This window comes from Bicyclus anynana, chromosome 11 (assembly GCF_947172395.1).
Source record: "Bicyclus anynana chromosome 11, ilBicAnyn1.1, whole genome shotgun sequence".
Classification (NCBI taxonomy): domain Eukaryota; kingdom Metazoa; phylum Arthropoda; class Insecta; order Lepidoptera; family Nymphalidae; genus Bicyclus; species Bicyclus anynana.
The window spans coordinates 13,775,773-13,801,639 of NC_069093.1; the positions used below are offsets into that span (position 1 = coordinate 13,775,773).

The 25,867-nt window shown below is 37.4% G+C and overlaps 1 protein-coding gene across 2 annotated transcripts; it reads right to left on the reverse strand.

Annotated features, from left to right (window-relative positions):
* Positions 1-130: 130 nt before the first annotated feature.
* LOC112056870 (multiple inositol polyphosphate phosphatase 1-like) lies at positions 131-25,867 on the reverse strand. 2 transcript variants are annotated; one of them, XM_052884247.1, is made up of 10 exons: positions 25,762-25,867; positions 23,391-23,566; positions 10,730-10,875; positions 8,764-8,940; positions 8,225-8,344; positions 7,348-7,446; positions 6,741-6,869; positions 6,037-6,187; positions 4,954-5,152; positions 131-3,380 (listed from the first exon to the last, which is right to left on the reverse strand). In XM_052884247.1, exons 2-10 carry the CDS (start codon positions 23,557-23,559, stop codon positions 3,137-3,139), a joined length of 1,434 nt encoding a protein of 477 aa, XP_052740207.1. In that variant the 5' UTR covers positions 23,560-23,566; positions 25,762-25,867; the 3' UTR covers positions 131-3,136. The 2 variants fall into 2 exon arrangements, with proteins under 2 accessions (XP_052740207.1, XP_052740206.1); XM_052884246.1 differs by lacking the exon at positions 25,762-25,867 and adding an exon at positions 25,563-25,729.

Sequence of the window (25,867 nt, forward strand, 5' to 3'; positions counted from 1 at the left end):
AATTGTCCCACCCGGGGTTCTAACCCAGGACCTCTGTCGTGTAAATCCACCGCGAATACCACTGCGCCACGGAGGCCGTCAAAATTTTAATGGCCTAACTTTAAATCAGCTACGGAATGAAAAGCACTGATAGGTTTCTGAATTGGATTTATTTAAAACACAATTTTGTGCTAACACAACAACAACAATATATTTATGATAATATTAAATATAAAAACATAATGAAAGTCAAACAATATTTTTATTTTAGGTTATTAGTATGTTCAATAATCATACATATCTATGCACCAATAGACCATGAACTTGCGAAATAAAGGCTGGTGCATATTTGACAATGCACAAACCTTTTCTTTTTTAAATAAAGAATATTTGCCATATGTATTAAATTTGACCAATATTCCCATTCACCTCCAACTAGTCGGGAAAGACTGTATTAGGAGTGGGTACGACAATAGACCAACGGAGCGGGGATCGAACCACCACCCCTCGTTGATGAGTCCTACCGCTCTTACCGTTGAGCTATTGAGGCTGTATTATTAAACTTTTATTCAACTATAACTAACTACAATTTTGTTAAATTTTTTTGTCGGTAAATATAAATAGATATTATTATGAAAGAATTTGTCTGACGATTAGTATTGTATGTTAATTAATATCATATAAAGATTCTTGATTGAGGAAAAATATTTAATACTCATTTTCTTATAATAATTTGTACATTATACTTAAATCTAACAAATTAAGGGAAAAAGTAATTATTAGAGATAAAAAGACATCTTTATCTTAGTCTGTGGATAGATAGATATATAGATAGGGTAATATTTCTACATTAAAGACATCTTTATATTCATAACTTTTAAAATTAAAACTAAGTGATACATTGTTCTAAAATCCAGCATTAGAAATATACATTCTTTAACAAAAATTAATTCAAAATGTTCAAGGAACATGACTGTGTTCTAAAATGAATATTTTCGGAGTAAATAATATTTACTTTGTAAATAGATCTTAAAATGTTTCCCTTATATGCATCCTTATATTTATGTATCTAATTTTTACGTATTTTCAAATGCAAGGACAGATAAAGCGATGTTAAGCGGATATTCGGAATTATTACTTTGTATGAAAATTAAAAAGCTTTTATTTTTTAGATAAGCAGTTCGGCTTCCATAAGTGGAATCAACACCTTGAAGTTATGGGAAACACTCCCGAGCACCCTGTATACCGTCATTTGTTATTTGATAAGAAATAAATAATGGATAAAACTCACAGTGTCACATTGCAAATAGGTTGCCTAGTTAAATTGCGGCCAGACACATTTTTCATACAAAATGTAGGGAACTATGAACATCTAGTTCATAGTTCAAAGGCAATCTAATACAGTTAAATTATGCATAAAATAAGCTTTCTTTTGACTACTACTAGACGACTAAAAACTGATGAGGGTATGTATATAGTTAAATATTATAAATCAACTATCTGGCAAAATCAACAAAAAGTGTACCAGTTTTTAAAAATATTCCTATGAGGGAAGGAGATTAAAAAATAATCATTTAATCCAGTCACAATTTAACTAAGCAACCTATGTGCAATGTGTCAATGTGAATATTTTCTATCATATATTTCTTACACCAAACAAATAACAGATGAGGGTATACCTATATTATATATGCCAGATCTCGTACTATACATTAATTACAACATATCTAACATAAAGAAATACAAATTAACTATAAGTAAAAGTACTTAATAATTAATAACCATTAAAAAAAACATAAGTAGTATTAATATAAAACAGTTTTATAATACACTGACGTTGAACAAAGCAAAGGGGTTTTTGTAAACAAGCGCTAACTAACAAAGGTAATACACAATTTTAATAATTACCTACTTCATTAAGTACTTATAATTAGGGTTTAATGTAATTTATTTACCTACATTTATGTGCAAACTACATAGACAATAGGTTTCTAATTTTGAGGATGAAGTCGGGTCCCGAGTACCCTGTGTAACCCTAGAGTTATAGGAAATACTCTCGAGCACCCTGTGTAACCCAAGAATTATGGGAACTACTCCCGAGCACCCTATAAGTATATACCATATGCCGGATCTCGTGCTGTGTCATTGTCTCTATTGTTTTAGAATTTATACATATAGAACAACTTTATGATCTAGTAAAAACGCATTGCAATCAGAATCAAGGATTGGTTGTCTATTTCTTACAATTTTTTTTTAAATTTAACTTAACATTACTTTCATATTTACCTCATTACAGATGCCCAATACTTACTAAAGGTCTAGGATAGCATGCTAAAACGTGCTATTAAGTATGCTCCATACGAGCATGCTCATCAGTTTAAATTTGCTAGCAATATGCATACTATTTTTAAGTATGCTCCTGAATGAGCATGCTCAAAGCAAACATTCTAATTACGCATGCTAATTTGTATCTATCGCTCTCTGTCTATAGTATCGTGTTAGACAGGGAGCAATGAAGGTGAAGAGAATACAAAATAGCAATGCTGATCGACTAGCATACTCAATAAGCAAACCTGTTCAGACGCGCTAAAAGCACGCCCCATTCCACCCGCGCAGCAAGTAGCATGCTCATAAATCGCAAGACTGTTGATTCTTGAGCAAACTCGAATGCTCATTATTAGCAATGTTGCGATACACATGCTAATAAGCAGCAACTGCTCAATAGTTGCATGCTTTCGTGCTTGAAATGAGCATGTGTAATGAAATCATATCTTAATGATGCGTAGTCATAATTATTATTATTTAACAGAATCAAATGAATATGCAATTTCGAAAAGGGCACAAGTCTCAAAATTTAAAATATCGAGGAATTAAAAAAAAACAATTATTATCCAAACAAGTGTATAATTTCTAAAAGTAACTATTATGTTACCTACATTTTGGTGATAATTAGCCTTGGAAAATTACTTTTTTGTTTATTAATCTAAATATGTTGTTATATATTTTATATTTGTGAGATGTATGTACAGAATATCAGACATGTGCCCTTTTCCAAATTGCATATTCAAATACATTTATAACCTCTCCGCTTTGTAATTTCGTTACTAAACTTATAATATTGCAACGTTTAATTTAATTTATGTAAAAATAAAATACTCTAATTAAATACTTTGGTCAAAATTACTAAAGCTAAACTAAAACTGAGAATACCGTTGATTTTAGTAGCGCCCCCATTGCAGAAGTCAAGGTTGCAGTTATCGGCGATAAGTCCGAAGCGATTCTTTACGAAAGTCCAATTGCAAAGTCCAACTCTGCACTCTTCCAAGTAAAGGGGTCTCTCATTCTCAAGGAACAGGACTTGGTACGGGTCGTTGATCTGGAAGTTGCTATTCGGTGTGCACCTATAAAAATACAAGTAGAATATTAAAAATTATAGATAATGCGTAGTTAAAGAAATTTGAATAGTCAAAAGTTTGTACGGTTATTATACTAGCCGACATCCCGCAGTTTCACCCGCGAAGTTCCCGTTCCCGTGAGAATAATGGGATAAAGTATAAACTTTGACACTAACAAATAACGTGGCAAAATGTAGATCCAGAGTTTGCCCACTACAATATCTACTATAAACTTTCTCTTTAAAATATTAGTAGGTAATTATAAATTATTGTTTATCGTCATTATTTGTCATGTCATGACTTGTCAATACCTTGAAGTTATGGGAAATACTCCCGAGCACCCTGTGTAACTCTAGAGTTATGGAAAATACTCCCGAGTACCCTATATAGCCCTAGAGTTATGGGAAATACTTCCGAGTACCCTTTATAACCCTAGAGTTATAGGAAATACTCCCGAGTACCCTGTGTAACCCTAGAGTTATGGGAAGTACTCCCGAGCAACCTGTGTAACCCAAGAATTATGGGAACTACTACCGAGCACCCTGTAGGTATATACCATATGCCGAATCTCGTGCTGTGTCATTGTCTCTATTGTTTTAGAATTTCTACATATAGAACAACTTTATGATCTAGTAAAAAACGCATTGCAATCAGAATCAAGGATTGGTTGTCTATTTCTTACAATTTTTTTTTTAAATTTAACTTAACATTACTTTCATATTTACCTCATTACATTATTTGGTCAATATTATATTAATTACCGTTATTATCAACCTATTTTAACGGCACTACAGGGCCAGGCCTCTCTTCTTACAAGAGATTAGAGAGCTTAACTTACCCTGAACCCCTGGAGGGTTCCAAAGGTAGAAGGTCTACCTCCAGGGGTTCAGGGTGTTTGATTTTGTAATGATGACTATTAGATGTGCGCACTCTTCAAGCACGGGGTAAAAATTTTCAACCCGGAGTTGGGAAGTCGGAGTTATAACAAAGTTCAAAAATTTTACTGAGATTTTTTCGAGAGAAAGAAAAGCTCAAGATTTCACAGTCCGACCTGGGAGGTCATATGATTGATATAGAAATAATTACTTGTGCAGCATGAGTTAACCTTAGCTTATCTTCTTTCCTTTGCCGTTGTGCGTAGGCCCTATTGGTCCCGCTGGAGTCACACAAAGGGTCGTCACAAAGAGGTCAGATGATTTTTAAAGAAGACATAGTTACAGCAGCGAGGTTGGCATTGTAGGGTGCCATGGCTAAGGAGCTCCACTTGCAGCTAATGCGGCGCTACGCAAGTGTTAAACTTAGTTATCTTCTTTCCTAGAGCTTTTCTTGTCCTTTTGATGCCCGCTGGAGTCATACAGAGGGTCGTAACAGGGAGGTCATAATACATAGTTACTTGTATAGCACGGCGGCGAGGTTGGCGTTGTAGGGCGCCATGGCTGAGGAGCTCCACCTGCGGCTCATGCGGCGCTACGCAAGTGTTAAACTTAGTTATCTTCTTTCCTAGAGCTTTTTGTGTCCTTTTGATGACCGCTGGAGTCATACAGAGAGTCGTAACAGGGAGGTCATAAGACATAGTTACTTGTATAGCACGGCGGCGAGGTTGGCGTTGTAGGGCGCCATGGCTGAGGAGCTCCACTTGCGGCTCTGCGCGGGCGCGGTGTGGTAGCCGGCGGCGGTGAGTGGAGCAGCGTCGCGGCGCGCGCCCAGCGCTTGCAGCGTGAGCAGCAGCATGGGCGCCTCGGTGAAGTGGACGATGGCGCGCGGCTGTTGGGGCTTCTCTGAAACAACATACAAGGTGTCAAAATAGGTTAACACGTTCGCTGCGGTACTGATTTTTCTGTTCCTTTGGTGCGAGGTTTTTTGACCTCGTACTAAAACTTTATGTGTTGTAGTAGGTCCATCGCCGTCGTCACTCTTGAAGCCAAGGTCAATTGACCTCGTACCGCAGCGAATGTGTTAAGTGCCTAAAAGTCACCGCAATAAGAGTAGCTACACCACTGAGCGCACACATACATAATTTTGTCTTTAATTCCATTATATATTTGTGTATATATATATGGTTTTTACCTGCCCCCTTAGCCAAGTGGCACGTCGATTCTCTTTCTACGATCGCTAACGTTTCGAAAACTAGAAAAATGTATGGGAATGACAGATCTTGATACGCTAGTGCCCTATCTCTAGTATAAAATATCATTAAAATACACTACTTAATTATCCAAAACTAATTTGAATGGTTTTGAAAAAATCCCTAGATATATGTATATTATTTTCGGATTTTAATTTTTTTTTAAATGAGGGATTCGCTGTAGAACCAAAGTTACCGACATAGCTCAACAATTCGCGAAGCTATAATGGACGGGGCACATAGTTCGAAGAGTCGACGAACGTTTAGGCGCCAAGGTGCTGGAATGGCGACCCCACACTACAAAGCGCAGTTTTGGCCGACCCCCCACCAGGTGGACTGACGACATCAAGCGAGTCACAGAGATTCGTTAGATACAGACGGCTCAGGTATGCTACAAATGCCCTATGTCCTGCAATGGACGAGTATGATGATGATGATGATTTTCCATATCTTTTAAATATGACCCCTATTCCAGTTCTCCTCCAAATAGTCGGAAAATGCAGTAAATAAGTAATAACAAACATAAACGTTACTAACCATTATCAACGTGTGTGTTGAAGAAAGTCATCATGTCTTTAACACCGGTGCAGCCGATTTCCTGATTCTTCGGCGACCCGTAGCCATATTTGTAGTACGTTTGCAAGTCTTCCAAATATTCCAGACGCTTGAGATCGTCTTTTGTGAAAACCTGAAATTAAAAAAAAAACTTTGTAGATAAACATTTATCCCACTCCTGATATTAATGTAGAAATAGTAGAATGAAATTCTTTTTTCTTAAACTTAAACCTGCTAAGGATTATGAAGAATAATTGTACCAAGTTTCGTTAAAATCCGTCTAGTAGTTTTTGTTTCTATAACAAACATACAGACAGACAACCAAAAATTTTACTGATTGCATTTTTGGCATCAGTATCGATCACTAATCCCTCCCTGATAGTTATTTTGGAAATATATTTCATGTACAGAATTGACCTCTATACAGATTTATTATAAGTTTAGATAGATAGAAGATAGATTTAGAGGTAAAATAACAGAGGGAGTATGTTTTTAAACTATGTAGTTGGAAGGTCACAACACTTTGAAATTTTTGTTTAGAGTCTGCTGTCCTTCCTAACCTACTGTTAGCTTATTATTATATGTGCACTTGGCAACCGCGGAAATCCTGAAAGTCTTGACCTGAAAGACGGCAGACCACAAGACGTCTCTGCCAATTTCCCTCGCTACTTCTCGCGCCAACTTACCGCACACCAAGGCGAGATCTGCGCGACCTGCCACGCTTTGTTGTAGCGACACATTTGGTACATGTTGTGTAGAACATCTCTCTCGATGTCGTAGTTGAAGCCGAGGCGCCGCGATATGTTGTTCAACATCTACAAATAAATACATATAAATAAAATTGAAATGTCTGTTTGTCATTTCAAAACAACTGTGTTTTCAAGTGTCTATAGCTACGAGTGTTTATACGATACTAAAACATAATCAAGCTTTTTAAATATTTTCGGGCTGTTTGTTCGGGCTTATCTCTGGAATGGCTCAACCGATTTAAATGGGACTTTCACTGTACTTTTTATCCCAAAAAATAGAAATGAAAAACAGGATTTCACGCATACAAAGTTGCGGGCATCCGCTAGCCAAAGAATATAATTGTAATAATTATAGTTACAGTTTTTTTGAAATTATAATTATTATAAAAATCACACTCATTGTAAGTAAAGTAGACTAAACATATTTTCCTATGATTTTAAATTATGCAAATGAACTTTCTAGACTTAATTATATTTAAAACAAAAGACACTTAGCTAGTTTAGAAACTCTTTATGTTTGTTCTTTATTAGTTACATTACTTACATCTTTATATTCCTGACTGGACTCGAAAGTATGCTGTTGCAACAATGTGTCTGCATTCTCTTCGACATTAGCATTCCAAGAGGGACAGTATTTGTATGGCTGCAAAGAAAATAATTTTGCTAGTGATGTCGTCACTTTTAGCTATGGCTATTTGGTTAGGGAAGACTATATTTGCTATTCTTTTCTGCATCTGATTTCTGAATGTGGGTTATGTTTTTGTGGTGTATAAATCCAGCTCGGCAGGGCAGCGTTCGAGAAACTCCGCGACATATTTTCGTCCGAATCGACCAGTGCGTGTTGCCAGTGATGGACCTATGAGGAGATTCTCAGACGATAGAAACTGACATAGCTCAGCGAGTCGCGAAGCTGAAGTGGCAATGGGCAGGCCACATAGTTCGAAGAGCCGATGGCTCCATCCATCCGTCCATCGGCTCTTCGTGCTGGAATGGTGACCCCGCAACGGAAAGCGCAGTGTTGGCCAACCCCACACTTGAAGGACCGAGGATATCAAGAGGTTTGCAGGGAGCCGATGGATGCTGGCGGCTCGAGATCGTTGTGCTTGGAGGACCATGCAAGACGCCTATGTCCAGTGGACGTCTATCGGCTGTTAGGGTAAGGTAAGGTGTATATAGGGATTTCTCTATAAGGCGCTTGGAGGCCATTGGATAGAAGCCTACTTGAAATAAAAGAATTTTGATTTGATTTTGATTTAAAGGTGAAAATAAATAAGATTCTCAGTTGTGGGGGTGTTTTATATTTCCTAGATTATTACATATTGATCGGTCTTTTGTGTTATAAAATAAGTGTGCCATGTCATTACTAACTACTCGTATTATAATTTGTTATTACTGGTATTATATAGAAGAAGTTGACATACCCGTAGCAATTTTTCGTCGGTTTCCTTTGATATATCGATGTTGTCCGCCTGCGCTCTGAACAGACCTTCTGTAAAAGCCTTAAATGTGGTGCTTGAACGCTGATCGTTTACGTATTTAAACTGTAACCGATAAAATATTAGATTAAGTACTATTAATACTAATAACTTTTTTGAAATAAGGCATGATTATCATCATTAACAAACTTTATTCGAGCACGAGTCTCCTCTCAGAATAAGAAGGGATAAGCTAGTCCACCACGCCGGCCCAATGCGGTTTAGCAGACTTCACACATGTAGAGATTTTAGAAAAGTATGCAGGTTTCCTCGCGGTGTTCCTTCACCGTTTGACATATATATGATATTTAATTTCTTAAAATCCACATATCCGTTGAGTTGGAGGTGCATACCTTGGACCTACTTCGAACAAAGACCAACCTCGGATCGAATTAGAAGATACACCCTCCATATCTAAAGCAAAGGTTATATCCACTATCACGGGTAATGCCTCATATTAAACATTACTTTAATTAATTTCTTACCAGATAGTCATGCACATTGTCAGTCAGCAGTCCAGGGAACCTCTGTTTCCAAGCCTGCGCGAGCTGTTGTGTGGACATATAGCCGTCGCTGGTGAGGTCTCCCGCAAACGAAATGTTCAGCCGAGGGTTCCACTCCCATCTCTCGAGAAGGTTCACGTCAGAACTGCACATTCGGAGCTGAAAAGACATTTTAGAAGATTACACTTTACACTAGCCGTTTCAATAATTATTGGATCTTCGAACTATCAAATATCAGTGCTGCAACCTTTTTTTTAATTGAAACTATGTGGCAAAATGCCGAGTTGGGCCTTTTTAGGTTATGCCACATATTACAGGGAATTATTTATTGCTCCACTGTTTGAGTGGACAGTTAACCCATATAATTTAGATTTTACTAATGTGATATGTGGCATTACTTAAAATAAAGATCTTTTCTTTCTTTCTTAACTATATCGAACCAAGAGCTATCGATAGCTAAAAACCTCATTTTAGGAAGTCTGAAAGTTTTTTTTTATTGCTAAAATAAGTGTCTTTACTATAGTGCTGAGGAACCTGAAGTAAGTTTGAAATCCTGTATATCAGGATGCTTGCTATTCCTGCTTTTTTTAAATAAAAAAAAAAAAAAATTGCCATATTTTTAAATACAACCAATATTTCCATTCCCCTCCGACTAGTCGGGGATGACTGTATTAGGAGTGGGTATGACAATAGACCAACGGGGGATCGAACCACCACCCCTCGATGATGAGTTCGACCGCTCTTACCTTTGAGCTATTGAGGCTCTCAAAACTTGCTTACTGAGGCACACACAATATGCTAATGATATACTAGTGCTGTAAGGTTTTACACCACTAACTTTTAAGCCTCAGACTTTGATAGAAAATGAAACTAGGCGAACGAAGATAACACCTTTACTTCTGAGACGGTATCGTTACCTATGAGTATAGTACATACAAGTGGGGATCTGTGTGCGTGACCCACTGTGCCCTACTGATCCATGTGACCTACTCTTAAAATAAATATGACTTTACTAAGGGAATTCTGTAAGTCAACGCCATAGTATTTATTTACGTTCCATTAGGCGCGGAGTCTCGCAGGGAACTATATTGGTAACTTTGTTGTTCCTTATTTAAACTTATGTCCTTGAAAGACGGCAACAAATTATTAGGCCCAAAAGATGCGTCAAATAACAAGTAGATGTCTTTGTTTAAATAGCTTTTGATTTTTCTATACAAATTTAAATTAAGTGGATACTCAAAGGAAACAAATCATAATACCTATTTGTAAGAATAATTTATCAGTAAAATTGTTAACTTATTGTAATAGATTAGTTTATTCATTAGGTACGTTTAGCTGTTCACGTGGTTTACATACTTACTCGTACTAAAGATGTACTATTAATCAGACATGAGATTCCATCAAGCAAACCGGTTATGTATATATTTGTAAGACGTATAACGACATCTTAATATAGTAAATTGTGGCGGTAAGATATGTGTGTTAAGGTATTTAGTAGTAGGTAAATGTGTTTGTTAAAGGAGAAAAATGTATTGAAACATATGGACACAGCTGAGAGTGAAGAAATTATGCAATGGATGAATGTTTATCTACATTTAAATACGTAAATACATATAATATACCAAGTGACATCGCAGAAACTAATGAAGAAACCAGACAGGTAACATAGTGGTATTATAATTTAATACATCAATTCGTATAAATAAAATTGAAGTGCCTGTCTGTGATTTTAAAATAACTTTCTCAAGCGCTAGGTTTTCATACTGAAATACAAAGAAACTTAATTTTTGTTCAATTTATGCCTGTCTGTCTCTTTATCCGGGCTTATGTCTGGTACCGTACCGATTTTGAAATGGGACTTTCACAGATATATATTATAGGCTACTTTCAGAAAATTCATGGTTACATTCAAGGCCCGCTAATAACTTATTTTAATTTTATAACTTACATTTGTGTTTCTAAAGTTGCCATTTCTGTAATTGATGACGACGTTGTTTTTGAAAATAACAAGTTTCTGCAACTCTGCGAACTCGTCCGCTTCGGGGTTGTGCGAGCCATGGCGGTTGAGCATCCAGATTGCGATGGGTTGGCAACCTATAACCAAGAATACAAGGAATTCATAACAACAAGACAACAATTTATGCGATACTGAGGAATAACCGTATTCTAGGGTTCCAAAAATCTTTGTCAATAATGAATCTATTAATGACAAAGATTATTGTATGTAATGATAATAAATATTGTAAAGAATGATGATTTTCAAAGAGCAACTGTTGAGTTTATAGGCAGCACTTTAGCGGGTAAAAAGGAAGCTGGAAGAGCATTTCATACCAATTTTTTAAATTCCCCCTCGCGCACATTTTAAGGTCTGGTAAGGATTATATTTTATTAATTTTTGGCTGATACGGCGGTAGCCACGCCCTGACATGAATAGAGAACACGCGCATATTTATAGACATTAGACAATGCATAAAATTATATTGAACATTGCATGCCCAGTTCCTGCCCACCTTATGACACATACCTACTCGTAAATCACTGTTTATGATTCTATAATCTTCCATATGCTTGTTGTTTGAGTTTTAAGTCACATGTGAAGATTTAAATCAACCGTGGAGTCTATTTCAACTGTCATGGAACTAGCTAGGTAATCCTACTAATTATAAAAGGCGAAAGTTTGTGTGTAAGTGTGAAAGTATGTTTGTTCCTCTTTTATGCTGCGGCTACTGAAGCGATTTGGCTGAAATTTGGAATGGAAATAGATTTTACTCTGGATTAACACATAGGCTACTTTTCATCCCGGAAAGATCCACGGTTCCCGCGGGATATACTATCAAATTATCAACCTATGAGTATGATAAACTAAAAGAAGATACTACTCGACTAATCCACAATTTTTTTTAAATGAAGAACAAATGACTTCTGCAATACAATAATTGTTAAAAGTACTAGTCACATTTTTAGACATAATATTTTTTTTTGGCACTCAAAACATTATGGTATAAACCTTTGATAGAAATCTGGAATAGGAACAACAGAACAAAAAATAATTAACAGATTAACAGAGATAAAATTTAAAAAAAAATGCCTTGATTCACGGAATCACTAAATACAGACCCGCCTGTACAATCTTAAGGCACACTAGTTAAAACTATACAATGGGTTGCCCTTTATCCGTTAACTACCAGATGCGAGTATCTACGCATACGGTCCTAAGTTTCAAAAGCCTGCGGTTGTCTTCGATAGCCCATACCCTTTACACAGAAACCCTACATTTCTGTTTGGCGGCAGAATGAAGCATTACATTGTCATAGCGTGAGATCTCTCACAACGAGCCATCAGTGTATTATTCCTAGGTCAGCGAGCACATGACATTGTCTTAATTGACCTGAATCACTGCACATGCACATGAATAGACGCCCCGATGCTACATCTATAGATGAATTGACCCTGTTCTATGGTTATCGTCGTTCTGTTACCTACCTGATAGAGCGATACACTGCAATATTTTTATAGAGTAAGTAAATACAATTACTTTAATCAAAGAGAGCAGAGATGCTAGGAATACGGCATAATAAAACCGCCATATACCTGTAATTTCACCAGCAACGAAACCCTTAAAACAAGAACACAGCAATGCTCCTTGACTTTTTTATTTATAACACATTTACTCGTAAAGTATCGCTTATTTCACCAATTTCGTAATGTATCTCATTACGCACATGTGCCGTAATGTAAAATAAAATGCACATGTGCCGTAATGTAATATAAAACCTTTGACGTCCGTCTAAAAACAAACTGTACTTTTTAAATCTCGGCAAAGAGTTTTTATGTCAGAAAAGTGCTTAACATTAATTAACTTTGTGAGATAATAAAATACTCTTTAATTTTAATAATTTTGGCAATAAATGTCAACCATTTATCTGTATCATAAACACAAAATTATTAATGTAGGTACTTTATTAGTAATACTATCGGTTTTGGTGCATTTGTCTAAAAAACAACAAACGCTGGTGTGCGCACTTCGTTATCTGTGCAAAAATGACAAGCGGATCAAAAAGTCATCCTAAGGAAAACAGGCAAGGATGCAAATTCGTTTTCAGAAAATGTGTTCAAAGTGTGTTTCCTCGCAAATGTGTTATAAAACGTCGTATGACATACGTGCGCTTTGATAATACCAGCTGCTTCCTTACTATAGCTCTCGTCTTTGGCTCGAGCTGCAATATCGCCTCGGCTGTAATTTTCAACTTACCGCACTTATATCCTAAATTACTATTATCTAATACTTTTAAGTAACCATGCAGCTTAAGAAGGAAGAGGTGTAAATTTTTCTACTTAAAACACTAATAACAGAACACACCGGGACGCTAAATAGCATGGCGATATATCAATCAATTTAGAAAAAATAAAATCTTTAATTAATTCGAGTAGATAGAGTAGATAGAAATAGATTCTATCTAAGACCTACCTTTAAAGCCACTACGGTTTTAACTCCATAATTAAGGCTTACCTATAGTAAATTGCCCAATTGCCCATACAGCGATTGGGCAATTGGGCGAGACAAACATTTAGCCTTCATAAAATGAGATAGATATATCTGGCTAAATTCCGGCCGCTCAGAAATTGCGTTTCTGCCATTTGCGAATGAGACATTCAATTACAATTGCCTCGTTTTTTGTCTTTCTATCTCAAGCTCTTGCCCATTCGATCACGACCTGTCAGAAACGCAATCTCTGAGCGGCCGGACTTTAACAAAGGGTTTTATAGGTAGGTGAGTATTTTACGTGCTTTGACCTCTATATGTCCAAATTTGGCTTGGCAGGAAGAACAACACGAGCAGAGAAAGGGAGTTTTAGTTAACTGTCAAGGACGTCCTTAACCCTACATCATCGGTTACAAGTCCGGGGATCTGATCAGGTTTTTCTTTCTACCACATGATGGGCCAGACACACGCATAGTGAATCCATGAAATGCTAAGAAATTTCGTCTCATTTTATATAAGCGGCTAAAAACTCTGATTGTCGCCGATAGCTTTCTTGCGCGTGGTTGAAACAGTTACCGCTAGTTATTATATATCTCCACAAAAAGTAGGTGTGTAGATACAGACGGAGGTATTATGTTAGATTTACGTTAGGGGAGTGTCAGTCGGAAGTCTGATAATGGTGATAATAAAGTTCACGGCAAAATAATGGCAATGGTGGATATTTATTAGCAGGGCGACAAGGCCACGCCGATTCATGTTAACGCCAAATTATGGTTAATTCCGAGTTCCGACTCATTCGTTGCAATTAACTGTAATATAGCAAAAACAACGTCAAGGTTACGTAATTAGCTAATAGGATGAGAATTTATAGCTACATAACTAGAGTAGGATATAAGTAAATGCAGTACATCACAGTACAGGAAATTTTTGTGAGGAAGAGGCTGGGATGTTTAATACAGTTGCCATGGTTACAGAATTGAGAGTACCGAGAGTAGCGTTGTTATCCGTACTATAACATACATATAGTATTGTACTATATTTTGGTTCTGTGTACTATGTACTGTTGAAGAAATATTATATTGTCATCAATGAAATTTAACAAAAAATTTTAATCGTTCATCTTAAAACGCTATGTTTCCATCCATCCATCCATCGCGTAGCGTATCCATACTTGTCGAGTTCCAAACTTTTAACGAGGAAATTACAGAAAGTTAGTTAGCTTTAGGTTTTCAATAATTAAAAATTTACATTTTACACTCTTATTTTTGACAGAATAATGGAAATAAATATAGTTTTCATAAATATAATAATTAATGTATTTTTTGCTTATTCCATAAAATATGTACCTACTATATTTTAAATGAGCATACTATATTTTTTTATAGCTTAATCTGAAAAATACCATATTTTTCAAGAAGTGTTGGCAACCCTAACCGAGAGCGAGAGGTACAATCGAACAGTTAAGGCTGTGGTTATGGTTATCTTTATTTTAACGACAACTAGTCCTTGACTGCGTCATAATTATGTATTCAGTGACAGCGTTGTTTTCTATTGTGTAAGTATAAGAAATTTCAATCTTACGACTATTATACACTATTATACACTGGGAATCGAACTCAGACCGAGAGTCGAGACCAAAGCACTATCAGAGTGGTCGTCAATAATGACGATGATCTTATTGGTACTTTGATATTCAGACCAAGACTCAAACGCCATCAATAGTGTCCTACAAGGCAAGGGATTTTCCATGCATTGTTTTGCATAGTTATTGTTTTTGTTTAATAAACAAGGTCTCTAACAATACCTACTTTATACACCTTCCTATGTAGGCGTGTTACATATTATGGATATACCTACAATGAATCACGATGACATTGTTACAAATACGTAAATTGTATTACATTACAATAAACCACAAACAAATATTTAATACATTAATGCATTTTAGTTATTTTCTTAAAGTTTCGTTTTCAATATGGAGCCCTTGATTCTGTTTACGTCCCCATTTTTAGATTCTTGCGTTTTTGGGCGTGTAATAAAAAAAAACCATCATAGCCTCAGACTAATTACGTATGGACTAGTATCTCACCCAAATTCACGAACAAAACCGTCTGTCATTTTGTGAGGAAAACGAGCATTTATTAGGTATATATCTTATACTAAACTTGAAGTTGTAGACCGCTATCTAATATGAAGGCCTACTTTAGTAGGCTGTAACATCACTTTGTTGATGTTGTGGTAAATATTGCACCAAGTGATAGCATTTGCGGAACCCTACATTGCGTGTGTCTTGATGTCTTAGCTTATTAACTAAAGCAAAATCCTTCTATCAGATCGGAGTTGCGCCAAAGTAGAATTTATGAATACCTTTGGGTATTTATGAGCCATAGAGTTGCGCCAACGAAGTAGTTGTAAAGTAATTTACTCGCTAAAGTAACCTTTGCTGGATCTGATATAGGACTGATTACCTACCCTTGCTTGGTCATTTGGTTGGCAAGCGTCCATGGTACGACCTTTAAGCTAATGATACTTATTAAAAGTTATAGGTACACAGCACGGGTTAGTAACAGTGCAGGACTGCAGGACGTATATAAAGATAATAATTATGTTTTACAGAAAATAACGTTCCACCTATAAGCTATCGCGGATTTTTTCATCTATTTGAGATCGTAGTTAACTGCTAAACGATTAGGTAATTAATCGTCGTTATCAAGCTATATTCGGATCACTGCTGAGCTCAAGTCTCCTTTAAGAATGTAGAGTGGTTAGGCCTTAGTCCACCACGCTGGCCAATGCGGATTGGCAGACTTCACACACGCAGAGAATTAGAAAATTCTCTGACATGTAGGTTTTCTCACGATGTTTTCACCGTTTGAGACCCGTGATATTTAATTTCTTAAAATGCACACAACCGAAAAGTTGGAGGTGCATGCCCCGGACCGTATTCAAACCCCTCCGGAATCGGAGGCAGAGACATAGGATTAATTACTATCAAACCCTGGATATTTTCTCAGACTGGATTTACACATTTAAGTACCAAGTTCTTCGGTCCAATGGTTAGCCTATGTGGTTTTGGGGAAGGGTATTTATATTATAAAGAGGTAAAATTTGTAGTGCCATAGGGGGTAATCTCTAGACCTACTGAACCAATTTTGAAAATTTCTAACAAAAAACGAATAACCGCTTGACTAACAAGGCTACATTTTTTTATGAATAACCGATTGATGTATGTATGTACTAACCAATGGACTAAATTACATCACCAAGGTTAACCAACTTAGAGCGGAGTAACAAAGAGTCGCCTATTGTATGACTTAAGCGATGACACCTGTAGGTCAACTATTAACAAATAGTCATTAGGTCAACACCTACCTCAAGTGAGGTGTAGTCTCAGGGTGCAGTACACGCAATACTATAATCACGTTTGAATTTTGAAGTCCGATTCTATTATTATGTGTGTAGGTTAATTATTAATTTAATTTTAAACCCACAAAAGTCGAATTTTTTTCTAATTTGGTCTTTTCGAGGTTTTTTAGATTGGCCACGTTGTTTCAATGAAGTTTAAGGTATCAATATCCACTGGGCTATCACGGCGCTGATGATATAAGTTTATGTATTTATATATTTAACTACCAATTACAGTGAATTCAAAGGTTGTATTATCGTATATATCCGGCACCTCACTGTCAAGGTCAAGTACCTAGGTACATGTTTGAAATAACACCCATAATATATACCTATCCACAGCTATTATAAAGAGAGCGAGAATCGTACCTAGAAGAATAAATAAGATCTTTGGAACTACGGTAAAAAAAAACCAAAACATTTTTTTCCATTCCCGAGATTATTATTTCGTTTATTGCCACCTCTTACCTCAGACTCTTCGAATCACTGTCGCTATGCTATATTTTTGGTTCAAATGTGATTACGAATCTTCTTAATTATGAGTATGATCACGTATTAGTACATATTATATAAGTGCGGTAAGTTGAAAATTACAGCCAAAGCGATATTGCAGCTCGAGCCAAAGGCGAGAGCTATAGTAAGGAAGCAGAGACTGTAATTATCAAAGCGCACGTAAGTCATACGACGTTTCATAACACATTTGCGAGGAAACACACTTTGAACACATTTTCTGAAAACGAATTTGCATCTTTGCCTGTTTTTCGTACGATGACATTTTGATGCGCTTGTCATTTTTGCACAGATAACGAAGTGCGCACATCAGCGTTTGTTTTTTTTAGATAAATGCACCAAAAACAACTTGTAATGAAACGCCACTTGCTTGTTCAATACTGATTATTTATTGTCATACCCTCACATACATAAATGTTTAATATTTTATGTTAACAATACACTACATCTTTCCCCTTTTCAATAAAAGACAAACATTTATTCATTTACAACAATTACAATATCATATTAATTATTTTCCTTCCTTCTTATAATGTTTACTAGAAAAGGAATCATAATACATCTAAACATTATTAAATCAATACTTATTATAATCATAATCCAGGATTAGGAATATAAGTATAGGTACAGTGATAAAAAAAAAAAAAATACAATATTTATATTTTTACCCCATACACAACAATACAATTTCATTTTAATAATTCTTTACATGCATATAATATAATAATTCAGATTACAATTTTCTATAATTCTCTTTTACATTCACATTTTTAATTTTTAATTTTTTTTTTTTTTTTTTTTAATATTTTTCAGACCGAAATTCTAGTACTTACTATAAATAAACCATGCAACTAAACATAAAATACCTACATGATGCGTAAACTCAACTGAAATAAATACCTATTCAGGCTGTATTTTTATTTTGCGCATTCAACCGAGCCTGTCTCCTTGTACGAGTTAACGGACGCGTATGTATTGAAGCATCTTTCGAGTCCCCGAAGTGTTCCGCAGACCTAGTATCCACATCACGAGTTTGAATATTTGTCGGAGCCGTTTCAGATTTAACCGCCCCGGTACCGCTTGTACTCGCTCCAGTTTTATCGCCCTCAGCGAATCTCCCGTCTGTCGCCCGCTCGTACTGTTCTTGGCCCTCTTTTATATTTTGCCTACACACTAAATGACGCCGATTACGTCGATATCTACGTCTGACTTGATCCTCTACGATATACGACCTGGGTTCCGCGGCCGGCTGAATAATTTTTGCGCTCTTTCGGTTCTTACCGTCTATGATCACCACTTTATCGTCAACACGCAGAGGTCGAAGATGTTTCGCGGCACGACTATCATAATAAATTTTTTGTTTATGTTGTTGGTCCAACACGGCATCGTGATTCTTTTTGCGATCGACAATATCATTAAACAATTTATGATGTGTTGGCAGCCGCGTATTTAACCTCCTACCCATAAGGATCTGCGCTGGGGAGTCTATGTTTTCCCGTGGTGCAGTCCTAAGGTTTAATAATCCTATGTAATAATCTTTTCCCGAATCGAAACTTTTCTTTATTAAATTTTTTACAGTACGGACGCTGCGCTCACTTTTACCATTACTCTGGGCATACAAAGGTGAAGACGTCACGTGTTTAATATCCCATGTACTAAGAAAGGTTTGAAATTCCTTCGAGCAGTAAACTGTTGCATTATCTGTGATCAATTCATTGGGAATTCCGTATCTAGCAAATTGCTCCTTCATAGCCCTTATCACAGAATTACTATTTACCGACGTCAATTCATTAACTTCAACGAAGTTCGAAAAATAATCTACTAGGATAAGGAAATTCTTTTTTCTATATTCAAATATATCTGAGCCTACCTTGAGCCACGGCACGTCGGGAATGGCGTGCGGCAACATCGGCTCCCGGCGCGGCGCGGGCGCGTACCGCTCGCACGTGGCGCACGCGCGCACGGCGTGCTCGATGTCGCGGGACATGCCTACCCAGAACATCACCTGGCGCGCGCGCCGCTTGCAGCGGTCGATGCCTAGGTGACCCTCGTGAATCCTTTCTAACATCTCGCGCCGTAGTGCTGCCGGTATATATAATAAATAATCCTTAATTATCAATCCATCTACATACTGTAGACTTTCACGATACGACCAAAATATCCTAAGATTAACTTTCACTTCGTATTTATTTTTAGGCCAACCGTTTACTATATATTTCACTAAGTCTCGACATTCGTCATCATTAGCTACGTTTTCTTTAACTAAACTCAATTTTTTATCACTAAACTGCAAATTACTAATCATAAAACAAGTTTGTGCTTCAATGTTTTCATTTAACTTTTCGTACATGCATTCCGGTAACGGGGCCCTAGATAAAGTATCTGCAATATACATATATTTTCCAGGAGTATATACGACCTTAAAATCATACCTCTGCAGTCTAAGCATCATACGCTGTAATCTAGCCGGAACGGAAGATAACGATTTTTTAACTATCGATTCTAGCGGTTTATGGTCACTCTGTATGGTCACGTCGCGTCGCCCTAAAATATATTGATGAAACCGTTCACACGCAAACACAATTGCTAACATTTCTTTTTCTATTTGTGCGTACCGTCGCTGCGTGTCAGTGAGCGTGAGGGACGCGAACTCGACCGGGCGCCCCGACTGCAGTAACACCGCGCCGAGGGCCTCCGCGCTGGCGTCCACCGAAAGTACAACCGGGAGCTCCGTACTATACAATGCGAGCACTGGCGCTGTTGCAATTTTTGTTTTTAATAACTTCACCGCCTCCGAATGCACCGAGTCCCACACCCATTCAGCATTTTTTTTAAGTAAACTTCTAAGCGAAGCCACCGCCTGTGAATAATTAGGTACAAATTTTGAAAGGTAATTAATCATACCTAAAAACCGCTCTAATGATTTTCTATCACTGGGCTCGGGCATTTCCAGAATAGCTTTAACTTTGTTAACATCCGGTCTCATGCCCCGTTCATCGAACATATGTCCTAAATACGTTATCTCATTGACCCCAAATTTACATTTGTCTTTATTAAATCTCATTCCTATTTCGCGCGCCCTTTCTAATAATCGATTCAATCGTAGATCATGTTCCTCCCGAGTCTTACCCCAGACCACGATGTCGTCTATGAATGAGTCGACTCCCTCCAGATCTTCCAGGTGCTGACGCACTCTCGCGTGGAATATTTCTGGTGCACAGCTTATCCCGTAGGGTAGTCGCAAGAACTGGTACCTGCCTTGAGGGGTGCTGAACGTGCACAGGTCCGCGCTAACGTCGTCCAGCTGGAGCATCCAGAAGCCGCAGCGCGCGTCGAGCACGCTGAAGCAGCTCGCCCCGCGCAGTCTCGCCGCGAGGTCGGTCACCGTGGGTAACGTGAAGTGCGCACGCCGGATCGCGCGATTTAACTGCCGCGGGTCTAAACACACGCGTATATCCCCATTTTTCTTCGCTGTTATTACTATAGCGTTTACCCATTCTGTTGGATGCTGTACCTTGCGAATTACACCCAGCTGTTCCATGCGCTGCAACTCACTGTGGAGTTTCTCTCGGAGACCTAGTGGTATTTTCCGCGACGGACATATACTGGGTTGCACCGTTTTATCTATAACTATCCTATGTATACCAGGCAATTTCCCGATACCCGAAAATAAATCTGAATAACTTTTGTCTATATCTAAGTTATCTATTCTTTGTATTAAGCCCAGTTTTACACAAGCACTCAATCCTAATATATTTTGACATTGCATGTTACATACAACAAACTTCAGATTATAAAACACTTCCTTATATTTAACAGATAGGTTACATTGTCCTATTATCGGCACAACGTTGCCGGTATAAGAGTGCACTCGCCCAGTGTAAGGGCTCAATTTTTTGTAACTAAGACCTAGATTCAAATAATCTAATTTAGACAATATATTCAACATCGAACCGGTATCTAACTTAAACTTTAACTTCTTACCATTACCAAACTCCAATAAATCTGTCCATTCCTTCGACCTTTTCCTATCACTTTCACTGTTACCTATCACATTCACAAAGATTAGTTCATCATCAGACCCTTCCGATTCAATACCCTCACTTAGGTTGTGCACCCTCTTCCCTGGCATTCTACATACCCTTGAAAAATGACCCCTGCCCCTGCAGGTGTAACAGGTCGCGTGAGCCGCTGGACACCATTGCACTTCACAAAACTCACTACCACAACGCTGACACGCGCGGGCCCCTTGGCGCGCGGCCCCGCGCTCGCGGTCACGAGGTCCGGGGGCGGCGCCGCGCCACCAGCCGCGCGCGCGCCTCGCCGCCGGCACTCCGCCGCGGTCCCGACTCCGGCCGGTCTGGCCTCCGAAGAGACTGGTGCCTCAAACCATTTTACCGTAATACAAACTTGCATTAACGTCACTTACGTTAAATCTTCACTTATTTCAATAATTCACTGACTCAAACTTCTAAAAACTAATTAAATAACTCGCACCGCTGCCACCATGTAATGAAACGCCACTTGCTTGTACAATACTGATTATTTATTGTCATACCCTCACATACATAAATGTTTAATATTTTATGTTAACAATACACTACACAACTGTTACTAATAAAGTAAATTAATATTTTTGTGTTTCTAATACAGATATATGGTTGACATTTAATGTCAAAATTATTAAAATGAAAGAATTTAATGTTTTTTTTTTATTATATTTTATCTCACAAAGTTCATTTTATTCATAAAATGTTGAGCACTTTTCTGACATAAACTCTTTGCCAACGATATTGAAATTGGTGAAATAAGCGATACTTTACGAGCAAAGACAAAAAGACAACTTTATAAAGACACTTTTAAAATAACATACCTTACTTTAACATAATATACAACATGAGTGACGCTAAGTTTTCTTAATTATAAATCCATAGTTGGCCACGGTTAGATTAGGAAGATTATGCTGTTATTATCCCAGATGGATATCTATCTATACTTATGATAAATCTGTAGAGAGGGCAATTCTGTAGGTACATGGAATATATTTCCAAACTCATTATTAATGTAAGTTTCCAAAATAACTATCAGCGGGTGATTAGTGATCGATATTGATGCCCAAAATGCAATCAGTAAAATTTTTGTCAGCAGAAGGGAAATGTCGGGAAAACGGGAGAAGTTACTCCATTTTTACAGCGATACTATAAGGGCTGGATTAAAGACGTCTAAGGGCGGACGAAGTCGCGAGCGTCCGCTAGTTTAAAATAAAGGCAGCCTTATTATTTAACAAAAGCAACATTTAGCACGAACCATCCACAGGTTATTTTCGTCATGGTATCCATGGATAATGGATACTATAAAACTGTCTATTACCATCCTTATTGCGTCACGGCTTGAACACGCTCCAAGATTTTGTTAATGAAAGCAATTAATCCCGTTAATTGATGATGAGGTAAATAGATCATGTGAACGGAGGTAAGCGCGTTCATATTAATTTGTCCTAACATTTTTTTTTTACTAGCCAACGCCCCGCGGTTCCATCGGCTTAGTTCTCGTAGAATACGGGGATAAAATGTAGCTTAACACTCACAAATAATGTAGCTTGTTAAAATAATTTTCAACATCGGTTTCAGTAGATCCAGAGATTACCTACCCTCTATTATACCTACCACAAACTTTACCTCTTTCTAATATGAGTATTAGTAGATATAGATGCATAAAGAAGTATCAAACATGCTAGTGGCAGATGGTGTTGTGATTACTGCCTGCTTCGTTAATCTAATAGTTCGCCTATGTCGTTTCAAAATACGAGGTCCTGGGTTCAAATCGTGGGTCGTGCTATGGGATACTGAGTTTTCTTTCTTCTAAAGAAATTTTAATTTTTTCAGCCTGGAGTTGGTTTAATGGAAATTTATGGTCACACTGCTGTGCATAGACTGATGATGATGATGATTATGGTGGTGGTTGTGACGATAATAGTGTTGATTATGGTGGTTATGGTGGTTATGATATCATCATTAACAACGCATATTCGGTTCACTGTTGAACACGAGTCTTCTCGAGGGGTTAGGCTAATAGTCCACCACGCTTGCCCAATGCAGATTGGCAGACTTAACATAGTAGAAAATTAAGAAAATTCTCAAGTTTGAGATATTTAATTTCTTAAAATTGTGATGTTTTCGTACATTTAAAACACTTAGGTATAGTAACTTACCAGGTACATCATGAGCTCTGCTGACAGGGATGCCCCTGTTGGCGAAGGTGTAGGCAGTCTTGGTGCCGAACAGCAGGTACGGGTCTTGGTCTGCAGACCGGCAGCTCTCGTCCTGCGCTTGCGCCGACGCATAGACAAGGCAGAGCGCAAGGAGCAACTTTAGCCGCATCTTTTGCCTACACAATAAAAGTAATGATTGGCTTGAATATCTTTTATAGGACTAAATATAATAGATAAGTGATTAGAAATATAAGAAAACTAATGTCGAACAAAGGTTATGATTCACAACACTTGTCAGGACACCTTAATTAACAAATCAAACTGTAACCAAAATAAGACCCTAGAATGGCAGAGAATGACCTTGAGTGGAGTCACGCACTTGTGGTCGATGTTTGTAGGGTTTAAAGGATCCTTTGATAGTCGACTAACACCTTTCCACTCAAGTCACTCTCCCCGCCTATCCCAAGTAACCCATAAAGAATTACACAACAAGAGATGTGGACGGCTCGAACGCCACGAGCACACTGAAGCCGTCCGTACCGCAAGTCGTTGCAAAGCGGCGATAACATATCATACTTCCTATTAAAATTATAAACGCGAAAGTTTCTATGTTTGGCTGTTTGTTACTCTTAAACGCCGCAACTATTGAACTGATTGGGCTGAAATTTCGAATGGAAATAGATTTTACTCTAGATTAAAACATAGGCTACTCTTTGTCCCAAAAAATCCATGGTTTCCCGAGATTTGCAAACATCTGATGATTTTGATGGCATGAATGTTTCTTACTCTTTCACGCCACGACTACTAAACCGAATTACCTGAAATTTGAAATAGAGGGAGATTATAGGCTAGATTAACACATAGGCTGCTTTTTATTACGGAAAAATCCATGGTTCCGGAGGGGTTTGTGAAAAACTAAATTCCACGCGGAGCAAGTCGCGGGCGTCCGCTAGTTTTTTTTTAATAATTTAACCCTCAATAGCTCAACGCTAAGAGCGCTCGGACTCATCACTACTCTTAAACAGTCTTTCTCGGCTAGTATATGAACGAATGGGAATATTGGTCATATTTAAAAAAATATGGCAAATAAAAATTTATAAAAAAAATATAGTTTATTTTGCGGCTGGATTTTAATGGAACTTTCACTAGAAGATAGAGGAGGTTATTGAGTAACGTATATATGCTACATTTTATACCGGATAAGTCAATGGATCCAGGGATTAGTGTAATTAATTAATTTAATTAATTAATTTCGAAATAATTAACTTAATTTCGTTAATAACGATACAGCAGGCGTCTGCTTATTTATAGTGTTACAATATTTTTTTCTGTAGTTTCCAACTGCAAATCTTCACATAGGATATTTTTTATTATAAAAAATTTTAATAAAAAAATTCAACCAACTTCAAAAATATATAACATACTGACTAAACTAAAAAGCGAAAAATAACATCATACTAAGTTCTATATATCATATTATGTTCTAATTGATGATCAGTTTGAAGGCGGTGCTAAGCCGGTTCTGTGTTAATTTCATCAGATCGACTCCAGACCTTCATCCAGTTGTAGTGCTTTAATGGAAAAAATATAAAATATATTTATATTTTTTCCATTAAAGTTATCGCTATAGTTGCCCTTACAATTTTAGAAAGTTCCCCTCGATTTCTCCAGGATCCCATCATCAGATCCTGAAATAGTGACAGTGGGACCACCTCAGGAGTATACCCTTTCAAACAAAAAAAGAATTATTCAAATCGGTCCAGGCGTCTTCGAGTAATGAGGTAACATACATACAAAAAAAAACATACAGACGAATTGAGAACCTCCTCCTTTTTTTGAAGTCGGTTAAAAATTCAAGTCAGCCTTTGACTGCGATCTCTGCAGTCTATAACGCAAGCGAGCGAGCGAGCTGGGTTCGATCGTTTAAAAAAAAAAAAATTCGCTTGGCGGTACGACTTTGCCAGTAGGGTGTGGTAACTAGCCACAGCCTCCCACCAGCCAGACCTGCACCAATTAAGAAAACGTCAATCGGCCCAGCCGAGATCCGAACCCAACTCCGTCTTGTAAATCCACCGCGCATACCACTGCGCCACGGAGGCCGTCAAAATTGATCTCTTATTACTAAATCTTTTTAATAAGAGATCAATGGGATAAATACAGTCACCTACTTACCTACTAAGAAAAAAAAAACGTTTAGCAACCGTGTTCTCTTGTACCCGTCACGAAATACCAAAACAAAACGACAAATGAGTCATGTTGATCTAAACATCGACAACATTTTCAAATAAACACACAAGATTACACAAAACTTCACAGAAAATATATTTTTTCACATACACGTATAAATATATAACTTTGCCACAATAATTACCTTTTTCGCGGGAACTTTTGCTATGGTTTTATAGTCTGTAATGTGCGGGAAACGCGGCGTTCTAGATGCGACAGAGCGAACCAACTGACCGGCTCGACTCGCAAAC

Bases quoted from the DNA above. Each gene is read 5' to 3' on its own strand.
- LOC112056870 (XM_052884247.1), bottom strand. From the start codon at position 23,559: ATGCGGCTAAAGTTGCTCCTTGCGCTCTGCCTTGTCTATGCGTCGGCG. The intron at 10,876-23,390 runs GTAAGTTACTAT...TCTTGGTTATAG, and splicing joins CAGAGCTCATGATGTACCTG to GTTGCCAACCCATCGCAATC. The intron at 3,381-4,953 runs GTAACTATGTCT...GTATTTTTATAG, and splicing joins CTCGCCGCCGTGCTATACAA to GTGCACACCGAATAGCAACT.